The 12,902-nt window shown below is 36.8% G+C and overlaps 1 protein-coding gene across 2 annotated transcripts in view; it reads right to left on the bottom strand.

The window, feature by feature from the left end:
* The window catches only part of LOC118203030 (MBT domain-containing protein 1-like), a 100,733-nt gene that overhangs the window by 28,776 nt on the left and 59,055 nt on the right, over positions 1-12,902 (bottom strand). For both annotated transcript variants that reach the window (XM_085824228.1, XM_085824227.1), the window contains one exon: positions 11,422-11,656. In XM_085824228.1, coding sequence (XP_085680354.1) covers positions 11,422-11,656 — 235 coding nt within the window. The remainder of the gene's footprint in view (positions 1-11,421; positions 11,657-12,902) is intronic.

Raw genomic sequence — 12,902 nt, 5'->3', positions numbered from 1 at the left:
AAGCTTCTAATGATTTAAGCGCACTATAGGAGTCTGTACAAACTATATACTTTTTGTGGCAGAGCCTTGAGATGTACAAAAGACTATAATATATTGCGGTTAGTTCAGATGTTAAGACAGAGAAAGCATGGTGCAAGCGTCTGCCCTCCATTCGATCTTCAATTACAAATGCCATCCTGACACGATTATTTGTGTATACTGGAAGATAACTGCTATATTTGTGTCTGTGCTCAGCAAAGAGTTGTCTGTGAATGATCTCGTTAGTGCTTACCTTCACATGATGCTTGAAAACATCAAGAAGCTGAATCCGTGCATTTTCCCCAGGTGGGATTTCAAAATTCTGTACTGCTTGGGGGTGCATGTCAAAGAGGGAAAGTTTTTCAATGACAGGGAGAACTCTTAAAGGAAAAGTAGGAACACAGGATGGACGTGTTTCAAATAATGTGTTACACACATTATCAAGTAAGCACAGCTTATTAGGATGTTCAGGTTGCGATAGAATATTAATATATTGCAAAAGGGACAATTGCTCATGCCTCAGATAATGTGATGGTTCGTTACAGTCAACATACAGGCTCTGGACAGGAGAAGTCCTGAAAGCTCCTGAACAAATCCACAGAGCTTGATGGTGAACAGGATCTAGTTTTAACAATACTGATGATCAAGCGGATCCGTAAACAACTGAGCCATAGTCCAGTCTGGAGCGGACAAGCACTCTGTAAATGCGAAGCATGGAGCAGCGCTCTGCACCCCAGGAGGTGTTCGCCAACACTTTTAAAATATTTAGCGTTTTTAAACACTTCTTTCTCAAGTTTAAAACATGAGAAAGGAAAGTCAATTTTTGGTCGAACGTCACTCCTAAAAATTTTACTTCAGGTGGCGCAACTGGAATAATTGTACCATTCAGATATAACTCAGGCTCAGGATGGAGACCTCGCTTCTTACAAAAGTGCACGCACAAAGTTTTTTGTTTGGAAAAAGTAAATCCCTGTTTGTTTGACCATTCTTGGATCTTATTCAGAGCCATCCGCAACTGCCTCTCTACGTATCTCATGTCTGCACCTCGACAGCTAATCTGTAAATCATCCACATATAGAGATCCCAAGATGGTGGGAGGAAGTTCTTTTAATACAGAGTTTATTTTTAAACTGAACAGGGTTACACTAAGCACAAGCCTTGAGGCACACCCTCTTCCTGTTCAAAAACATCCGACAAAACAGAGCCAATCCTTACTTGAAAAGTTCTAGTGTTCAAAAAATTAAGAATGAAAATTGGTAGGCTGCCGCACAAGCCACTCTCGTGAAGATCCCGAAGTATACCGTATCTTCATGCCTTATCATAAGCTTTCTTAATGTCAAAGAATATTGACACAAGGTGACTTCTTCTTACAAAAGCTTTTCGAATGGATGTCTCTAAGAGAAGCATGTTATCTACGGCCATTCTCCCCTTTCAAAAACCGATTTGATAAGGCGATATAATATTATTCTTTTCCAAGAAGTAGACTAGGCGGCTGTTGACCATGTTTTCAAACAGCTTGCACAGGCAACTCGTAAGGGCAATTGACTGATAGTTGGAGGGATTCCTTGGATCTTTCCCTGGCTTAGCAATAGGAATTACAGCAGCTCTCCTCCATGCACTCGGAAAAATATGCTCTTTCCACACTCTGTTGTAAAGTGTGACTTATAGGACAGATGCTTTAGCATTTCGTAATTCACACCATCAACATCCGGAGAAGACCTATGTGTCTGCAACAAAGCTTTCCTTAATTCAAGCATAGTAAAGTCTCTATTGTAAAGCTCAGATATGGTAGAGTTGAATGGGATGGGATATATTTCAGAGCGCAGCTTGATGGAGAGAAATGCTGGAAGAAACGGCAGCAAATGTCTCACCGATAGTATTCGCTATTTCTTCTATAGAGCTAATCACTCGGCCATCTTTTTCCAAAAAGGAAAGTGAGTGGTCTTTATATACGCCGCATGCTTTCCTAACTCTCTTCCAAACCCGCTTACTAGGCGTAGAGGATGTTATTGATGACACATACAAAATACAGGAATCCCTCTGATTCTGCCTCCTTACTTTTCATGCATTTGCTTTGGCTCTTTTAAATGCCATCAGGTTTCGCAGAGTTGGGTATCTACGAAAAATTCCCCATGCTTTTTTCTGTTTTTTCAGTGCCTCATGACAGTCACGATTCCACCATGGTTTCGAGTATTTTATTATTTTTCCTGATGTTCTAGGAATGGAGAGCATAGCTGCCTGAGTAATAGCAGTTATAACTGCTTCCACTGCATCATCGATAAGCACATCTACCATTTTCTGTGCAAGCTCTGCAGAGGAAGAGAAGAGTTCCCAGTCTGCCCTATACAGTATGAACCGAGGGAGTCTCAACATGGGGTTTGCTCCTCTTAGTGCAAGAGATAAAAGAATGGGATAATGATCGCTGTTGTACAGATCACTTCCAACACTAAAATTGCAAAACGGCAATAGAGATGGTGAACAGATGGCTAGATCAAGAGCGTGGAATGTCCTTGTAGGTTCATGGAATTAAGTGTCCTGCCCATTATTCAGGAGACAAAGGCAATGGTCTTCAATTACCTGCTCAATTTGCCTTCCTCGTGAATTGGTGTCTTTGCTTCCCCACAACGGACTATGGCCATTAAAATCACCCCCCATTATGATAAAAGGCTCAGGCAGCTGAGCCACAAGTTCATTTAAATCTCGCTGATCAATGTGTTCGTTAGGAGGCAAATAAAGAGAAACGACTGAAATTACAATGTGAAAATTTACTTGTACAGCAACAACTTGGAGAGATGTTGTCAAAGAAAAGGAACTTGAGGGATAGTCCAGTGAGGTGAGGAGACATACACCTCCACTAGCACGCTCACCTGCAAGGTTATCCTTCCTGACGAGAGAAAACCTCTGAAGTTTTGCACGTTGATCTGGTTTCAGATTTGTCTCTTGTATTGCCAAGCACACAGGATGATAAGCATTGATCATAGCTTTGATGTCAAGCAAATTTCGGTGGAAACCGTGACAGTTCCATGAGATGAGGGTGGCCATTATGATTGATGTTTATTCTTTCTGTGTTCCTTTTTAGTTTTGCGCGGAAGCAGATGTTCGGGAACTTCTAGACCTCTTCCACTTCCATACTATCTGAATCTGCAGATTCAGAAATCATTTCATTTACATGACTATTGCTGGAACTTCTATTTTTGTTAATTGATTTTGGATTGACATGTTTTGGTTTGCTTTGAATAACTATTTCTTTATTTTGTATGACATGTGTTGTATTTTCCTTTTTCTTGCTTGCAGGTTGCTGGGTTTTATTTGGTGGAGTCTGTGTACTTATGGAAGTTTGGGTGGCTATAGTGCATGTTGATTTAACGGCGCTGGCATATGATTTGTTTGATTGGGGCTGTGTGCTTTGAACTTGTCTCCTGGCTTCTGCATATAAAATGTTCCTAGAAACTTTTACGGTCTGGACTTCCTTTTCTAATTTCCATTTTGGACAGGAATGGGAAAATGCTGGATGGTCACCGTTGCAATTAATACACGGTGCTGCAGCGGTGCAATTATCGCTATCGTGGCCAACCGATGAACACCGAGCGCACGTCAGTGTCCCATAACAGGACATCTTGGAGTGGCGAAAACACTGGCACTGGAAGCATTGCATGGGGTTTGGAATATAAGGTCTTATGGGGCAATTTAGATATCCAGCCTTAATATTCTTCGGCAGATCAGGCGATTTGAAGGTCAGGATCACGTGTTTTGTGTCAATCAACTGACCTTCCTTATGCATCTTGATCCGCTTGGCAGCACAAACCTTTTGATCAGTTAACTCAGAGAAAAACTCTTCTTCTAAAACACACAGAAGGTTGATTTCCGAGATCATGCCTCTACAGAAATTAAGTGTTTTGTGCGCTGACGCAGTTATAGATACCTGGCCAAGTTTAGTTTGTCGTAAAAGTGAAGCAGACTGGGTGGCCGAAACGGTATCAATATGCAGGTCTCCGGAAAGGAGATGCTTTATGTTCCTTGGCTCACCTATGCATGAATGAATGTATTTGTTTATCAGGAAAAGAGACACCTTTTTCAATTCTTCAGAGGCACTGGAAACAACAAAAAAGCGAGGACATTCAGTAGTTTATTTGGCATTCGCATTGGTACGAATTTTCTTGCTCAAAGATTTGTCGATGATTTCAATATATTGATTGGTGTCATTTGACTCAGGTTTTTTTAAAATAAAAAGGGAAGCCATGATTGAAAAATATAAGATTCAGGTCCGACAGCCCCGCCCACCATGGAGCCCAACAAGGGAACACAGATTCCTGTGTTAGGGCTAGCTGGACCTATATGCAAACTGAAGCCCCAATCGGCTTTCCCGAAAGCAGGTACTCCCGAGAGCTTATCCCCAAGCCACTGACACAAGGACTAGTGACCAGCCAACTGACACGTGAGGATGACTAAGGTGCCTCCCATTTAGCTGAAGCAGAGGCCAAAGCAGTGTATTGGGGACAGTACCTCGCCCCTCAACTACCAGAACCCTCTTTTCCAGCGACACGGATCTCCACGCACGGCAAACACGTGGGCAGTTTTCTCGCCACTTGAAAACTAGACACAAGGGCTGTTCCAGTCTCTCGTGATAAGCCCCAAACTCCGAAGAGAGAAACCACAAGGGAGAAAGGAAGGGAAAAAGTTCCAGCCAAGAGGAGAGGAGACGGAAAAGAGGATAGATCACTGGGGCTCCAGGATCATGACACCCGTCTCACCAAGAAGATGATCCCCTGAAGGGCTAGGGTACCTTGGGATTTCGCCACCCGTACTCACTAGAGTGAGCCCCTGAGGGGTATTAGCCTTTTTAATTATGTATCTTAGCTCTAACAAAAAAAAAATTTTAAACTATACTGCTCATTTTCAATTGTTTAAATATCCATTTTTTTTTTTTATTATTATTAATTCTCACTTAATTTAGGTTATATTTTAAAATTAATTTGTGCATATCCATTCTTAAGATTCCCCACGTTTAGATTGCTAGCACTTTTTTACTAAATTTTTTTAGTTGGCAGTTAATTTGTTTACTTTTTTTTTTTTTTTTTTTTGCTTAATTGTGAACATTTTATTTGAGGAATGTTTTTCAGTGAGTTTTCCGTTTTGCCTGATGGACTTATTTCAGATTCTGAGTACTTAGGAAAGCCTTGTTCCTTCACGGTTAAATTTACTTGTACTATTATTTAGAAAAATGCTGTTGCTTTGATTTTCAAGTCATTTCCATTGCTTAGTTCTTAGCAATATTATAATCAGGAGAATTAATTTCTTTCTCCTGTTTCAGCACCCAATACATGTTACTTTTCTTTCTCTGTTTGGGTACCCAATATGTGTTTCATTTGTTTTTCTACAAGTGGACCCAAGCTGCAAGTTCATTTGTTCGATTTGTAATCACCATAGAATTGGACTTAACCTAAGCTGAGCTGATTTAAAAACAAAACACACGGGAGGCAAGGGGGGAAGGTTAGAAAACAGGGTCTCAAAAAGTTTTTTTTTTTCTTTCTTCCCACTTTTTCCTCCTTCCCCCTTCTCATTATACCAGGGTCAGGCTGTGCACCCTTAAAGGAAAGCCCACATGTAAATTGGATTGCTAGATGCCAACTTCTATTTGAGCCTAAATAAACTGTTCTTTCTAACGTAAATTATTTTTAATTGACACATTATTTTAACATGTAAGCATTTTATGATATATTAAAAAACTTTGAAATCGCAAAATGTAGCATAAGAAAATGATGGAGTCGCAAAAATTTCGCAAAATCGCAAATATTAAAATTTCAGTAGCACAAGTTTGTGAAAAGTCGTAAATTTGCGAAAAATCGCACAATCTGGCAACACTGACTGCACATTAAAAATATTTTAAAGGGTAATTAGCTCAAAAATGTATCATTCAAACAGAATTAAAAGTAAGCAGCAGCATATTTTTCATAGATTCTTGTACCACTATGCACAAACACATAGACCTTCTAACTGCTAGCTAGCTAAGCCTGAACCACTTACATCCTGAGCACATACTTGGGAGAATGAAAAAACTTCTGATAATATTTTACACATATTTTGCCAAGGAAAAAATGTATATATGTTACTGTGAAAGAACAAAATCTAGAGTATGTCGACATTCTCCAGTGAATATTAACATTAACATAGTCACTTGGTATATGTCTGAAATATTTGCTTAATATTTTTATTTCACACCAAATCAGCAAATGTCAACATTCACAACGTGAATAAAAATATTTTTGTTACATTTTTAAATCATACTTTATTTTTATTAAAACATTATATGATTATGATATACGTTGAAATAGAATAAAGTTCAGCATATGCAAACATACTGCTGAACTTAAAATAAACAAAACATTCTAAATTAGAAAAGAAAATAACACCAATAATAAACTTACTTAATTATGTGATTGACATTATACAAGAAAATAACACCAATAATAAACTTACTTAATTATGTGATTGACATTATACAATCTTATTTATTGCAACAACTTACACTATTATGACACTTTAAATTGCACAAGTCCCTTGATTTTACTATTCCTTTCTTTCTCTCATTTTGGTTTTCTTGTTTCAACCTCCACCACAGCATACTTGTGCTTGTTGACATAAACTGCTGATGGTCCGCATGTATAAGAATATAATCAAATATCTGATCTTTCACCCGTCTATTTGGCATGTGTTGACATTTGTCAGAGAATGTTGACATTCTCCAACTTTGGTATTGTTTTGTTCAAATATGCATGAATATGAAATGAAACTATATATAAAGAAAAGTATGTGGAGGTGCAAAGTGAAAAGCTGTAAACAACAAAATGAGCATTTGATCTGACAACTGGTTTAGTTGATCCAGAATACCATTTCTAACAGTGCTGAGTTTCATCTATTGTTGGGTAGAGGAGCTAATGTCGCTTAAGTGGTGTGATAAGTTCAACATCTGTGAAAATATTATGGCAGATTAGAACAATTTTATGATAAAGGTTTGTTTGCTGGGTTTACTTTGACAAACTAAAGGACGAATAGGTAGCCCTGTGAAAAGTTGAAATTGATGAGAGTTTGTTCACACAACAAAAAAACAACACTGGCAGCGTACTTCCACAAAGCTGAATATTTGGTGGAATATCAATGAAAGTGGCGAGTGCTTTCTTGTTCAGTTTCCAAATCAGAAAACAAGCAGAATGATATCAACAATTGTAGATTACATAGTGGAAGGATTGGCAATATACTCAGATTGTTGGCGAGCCTATAAAACAGACCAACTTGGAAAGGCTGGTTACAGCCATTTAAATGTAAATCAAACATTTAATTTTGTTTATTCAAAAATGGGTGCTTCTACCCAAAATGTGGAAAAATTGTAGGACTCTATTAAATGATGGAACAAAAAGCAAAGGGGTATGGCTCCCCATCATCTACAGTCATATCTTTCTGAAATTATGTTGTTTAAATTCTTTGGGAAAGATAAGCCTTTTGATACCATATTAAAAGCAATTGCAAAGATATAGCAGCTACAAACTATAAGCAAGCAGTTTAAACTTGACAATAATCTTGGCCATTTTGATAACAGGGGCTGTGAAAAATCAGGTAGTACCCCATTTACTTCATTGTACGAAGTAAAGGAAGTACTGAAATCATGAAAAATTCCAGGTACCATATTTCAAAGAAAATATTAATTTTGATCGCTATCAAATGCAATTTGACGATGTTTTTGCTTATGTAAGGACAGAATAAAAGAATCTTTTCCCTCAAATGAATTATAAAACTGATTTAAAATGGATTCAGAAGAAATTTTTTCATGGCATTTGTGCGTGCATATGTATATATGTATATCAAATAACTCAAAAACAAATAACCTCAGAAAGTTAAAATTTTGTATGTGGGACTCCTATAACATGCAGATGTGCACCTCACTTTTTGGTTGCAATTGGCCACACTAAAAGTATCCACTCTGTTACTCGGCTCAGTGAGCTCAGTTTCTTTATTCTTATATGTCTGTAAATTGTGCATTTTTTTATATTTAAAAATAGTTGAATTACCGGTTAAGGTTCTATTGCCTTTGGTTACCCTGCATGTTATAGTTGTAGAATTATCAACAATTTAAAAGTTGTTTAAGTGCGGCTAAGGCTAATTATTTTTACCATAGCAGCCATATTTGTTTACATTTGAAACTTAGCAGAATAGTGGATTTATTGCCAATCTAGAGAACATAATTCAAGATCTTCTTGGAATGGTCATTAGATGGTGCAACACATGCTGCTCTTCCTAAGTTCTCTACCCAGCTACACACTCAGCAATAGCTAGCCTTCGAAAGTATCATCGCTTGCCTGTCTCGGTGCTTATTTTAGAACTCTTGTCAACAACATTGACTTATCATGTTAATCTTGGATTTGCATTCGGAAAACAGAAAAAATGCTACTCTACTGGAATAGGTTTTTAACCCATTTTCACTGAACCTTCGGTTCACCGAGGCGAGAACATAAGCTTTGCAACAACAAAGTAACATCTTCTTTTATTATTGCAAATTAAGTTATGCTTAATCCATTGGAGTTCATTTAAGTTATTGAATTATCCCATATATTGACTCAGCATAGCATCCACAACAAATCAAGTCAGTTTCTATGCCTTCAGTGTCTTTTTGCAAAGTGAATCCAAAAGTAAAATTTCAGTTTTATGCACCGAAAAATCTGTGTTCTTGTCCGCTGGCGGAATTGCTTGTTTTTGCGTCAAAACTGTATTTTTAATTGTAAATTAAAAAAAAATAATAATAACTGTATATGGTGTTATTTGTTTTTCTATATCTTTAAATTTTTAATGAAGTTTTTTGTGTTTTTATTATTTTTGCCTTGCCGCGAACTGAGAGCTGAATTCATTGAATGAGAAATACATCTCTAATGAAATTCGAGGAAATAAGTGTTTCATATGTGCAGAAAATACTGTCATCAGTCTGTTTCGAACGGAGAAGAATGTTTACGAGCAGCACATGCGCGCATTAGGTAAGCAGCGCTGAATCGCACGTGAAAAACCTGTTTATTTTTTATTTGTTTAATTTCTTTTATACATCGTTTTAGATTTATTATAGTATTTGAATAGAACATGTGGCAACAATTAGGTAATTCTTCAGATGATATAATTTTTTTTTTTCATCCTGAGTTATAAAATGAATGAGATGTAATGCTGTTCAGTGAACCTAGTGCCAGAGTATCGCTACGGTAAATATAGTGACTTTTAAAAAGTGCATTTATTCCATTGTGGTTTATGCGCTATGGATGAAGTAGATTTAATTCAATTCAATAAGTTTAAATGAAATGTAGGAAAAAGTGCGTATAATTTAATATTCCTTACAAGGAAGTCATGTGGTGCACACATCAGATTTTTTAAATAAAGACATTCCCTCTTTGTGAAAAAATAAATATTTATTAAAATAACAAGAGTTAGTCTCTTGGAACATTATGGAATGTTGTCAATTAAGACTTATTTTAGACACCACCAAAATATTTACAAATATTATTATTCTTATAATGAATTGTAGTATCTACAACAAAGAATATCATACATTTGCTTCTACCTTTTATAAAAAAAAAAAAAAAAAAGTGGGAATGGAAGGGGGGCAGAAAGGATTTTATGAAATAAGTTAGAAGAAAAAATATTCTAATAATTTTTCAGTAAACTAATGAGTTTTAGTCTCACCTCTAGGAGGAGTAAGTTCTATTCCATTGCTCTCACAGAAACCCATAGTTTTATTATAGTATTTGAATAAAACATGTGGCATCGATTAGGTAATGCTTCAGATGATATAATTTTTTTTGCATTCTGAGTTCTGTGGCACTGAGTACGAATCTAATTTTTTTTTTATTTAAAAAATGTTTAACCTAAATTTTTAAATCTTTCCGCCTCCTAGCATACTTATACTTCAGACATCAGTATGATATGATACACAATTCCAAAAGGGTGTTCAAAAATTGTCATCTTAATTTTGTACTCAAAATGTCATTTTCCAGTTTTAAACTATTTCTAATGTATTTATTTGATGATGTGATAAACTTTAAATTTTTTTTAAACATTAAAACATAGATAACATATTTAATTTTTACATGCTATCCATATAATAAACTAGAGTTAATGTATAAAGATTAAAAGTAATTTGTACAGTCAAAAGTCGTTAATCCAGACTCGTCGGGACTTCGGCGATTCCGGATTATCGATTTTTCCGGATTATAGATCATCAGTTTAAATCTCGTAAGATGGCATGCAGAAATTCTAAAATTAAAAATGTGAAACCATAATTTATGAAATAAAGAACAATTATGATCTAAAGGGTATCAAAATTTACAAAAAAAAAGCTTAATATTTATTTGTTTACTTTATTAAACATTTCTTTCAATGTAAGTTATTTAAGTTGCTTCATTTTATGTGATAATACTTTCTCTTTAATTCTATAAACAGACATAATTTCTTGTTCAGTTACAAAGTTCCGCTGTTCAAGTCCCGTTAATTGCTGTGCCGAGAATACCGACTAACTTGTCAATCGAAATTTTTTCATTTTCACTAACCTCTCTGTCACATTCTTCATGTCTTTATCCATTTTTTGCAGCAATTCCACTTTTTGTTTCATGGACATCGAAACATACTTTCGTTTTGTACGATCCTTTGGAAGCTCCAGAATTGGAAATTCTATTTGATATAATCGTTAATAATAAGTTCAAATTTACTTTTATAGTATTGCTCTTACAGGCTGCAAAAAATAATAAGCCAGATCCAATTCAAAAATTAAGGAACAACGCAATCATCAACATTAACTGAAATAGATAATTAGATAATTTTACCTTATACCGTCCGTTATACATAAAACGCTCACGTGAAAATGTATTCTGCACTTGCGCACATGCATATGCGCAGACGTAAAATGTCTTACGCGCACGCGTAAATGCCTATGCGCATGTGTCAACGCGGCGCATGCGCAGAAAGTTTTTAGCTTTGAGGTCCGGATTATGGGTGTCCGAATTAACGACTTTTGACTGTATAAAACAAATACACATTATATTACAAAATATGAAATGAAAGACACATTTAATTACATTAGGCTTACCATCACTATATGAAAAATATATTAAATTCAGCAGTGATCCCAACAATAATTCCTTGATATTTCAACTATATTAATTATCTCTTAGAAATTATTAGCCAATTCAGCTAATACTAATATAATAGAATAATAAGAAAAAAGAAATAAAAATAATAAATAATAAAATATTAGAAATACAATTTTTAAACTCACAGAGGGTCATACTTTCAACTTAAAAATGATTCCAACTCTACTGATAGCCTTTTTTGATTCAAATACTGTTTAAAATAGTGATTTTTCTAAATATTACTTACTGTCTGCTCGGGGTGGTTCCAACTTATACCCAGACACTTCACACCATCCAACAGGGAATAAATCAGGACTCTCACAGTCACACCATTGGTCATAATCTTTTTCCCAGCCTTCAAAATGAACTCTCAGCAGACGACCCACAACCTTTGCTACATAGGCAACACATATAAGTCTGGGTTCCATCAAATCTACTGCTTCAAGATACATTCCTTCTTTAAAGCCATGATCTGGAATAGTCTAAAGATAAAAATAAATAAATAAATAAATAAATAAACTAACTAACTAAAAAAGAAGAAAAATCATATGTTTAAATTTTTTTCCACTGCAGCAGTAGTAAACATAAACATTATGGCAATGAAACAGAAATAAGAATATACACTGGTGTGCAAAAATTAAGGACAAGACGGTTTTTTTCAATATAACTTTACAAAAGCTTTCCAAATCAACACATTTAATACCGTAAGATCCCCAATACGTAAGGACATGAGTAATGTAAGCAACACTTACTAAAAGAGAAATCAGAGGGATAAAAAGAAGCTTTATTGAAAAAGTAGCATGGAGCGCAATGCGACTGAAGGCTGAAACATCCGGTCTTTAATAGGGGATATGATCTCCCCTGATTGCTAGGCAGGTTTCACAGCATCTGCCCATGCTGAGAATGAGGGTGTCAATGAGTTGTTGAGGCATTGCTGCCCATTCGTCTTGCAGCGCCAATCGAAGCTCCGGAATCGTTACTGGTGGTAAGGTACGAGCTGCCAGTCTGCCTAGAAAATCCCATACATGCTCGATGGGATTAAGATCCGGAGATCGTGCCGGCCAATCCATACGTTCAATATCCTCACTCTCTAAGAGCTCTTCGGCAGCTACTGAGCGATGACATGGTGCATTGTCGTCCATGAAAAGGAACTGCGGACCCATAGCGCCTCTAAAAAGACGCACATATGGAAGAAGAATCTTGTTATAATAACGGGTCCCGTTGACTGAACCTGTGTCGAAGATGTGAAGGTCTGTACAACTATCAAGCATGATGCCTCCCCAAACAAGAACACTCCCACCTCCATACCTGTCCCTTTCAATGATGTTCAAGGGATGATTGCTGCTTCCCCGCTCTCTCCAGATGAGTATGCGATGAGAATCGCTACGCAGACTGAATTTGCTCTCATCCGTAAAGAGTACTTGTCCCCATTCATTGTCTCTCCAATTCCGGTGTTCCCGGCACCACAGAGAATGCCTTCTCCGATGGGCAGGCGTTAGAGGTACACACCGTACAGGGCGTCGTGCAAACAGACCACCACCGTGCAGTCTTCTGGCCACGGTAAAACACGATATCGGTCGTCCAGTCGCCTGTGTCGGGTGTCTAGCGATTTCTCCCACTGTCTGCCACCTGTTTCTTCTGGCCTGTAACGCAATATACCGGTCATCTGCGGGTGTGGTTCCTCGTGGACAACCACTACTAAACCCCCGGATAGCTGTTCCTGTAGTT

Source organism: Stegodyphus dumicola, chromosome 9 (assembly GCF_044657685.1).
Source record: "Stegodyphus dumicola isolate Sdum_Otavi_A_Nest chromosome 9, ASM4465768v1".
NCBI classification, from domain to species: Eukaryota; Metazoa; Arthropoda; class Arachnida; order Araneae; family Eresidae; genus Stegodyphus; species Stegodyphus dumicola.
The sequence above is the reverse complement of the archived record's forward strand: the minus strand, read 5'-3'. Positions and strand labels throughout refer to the sequence as shown.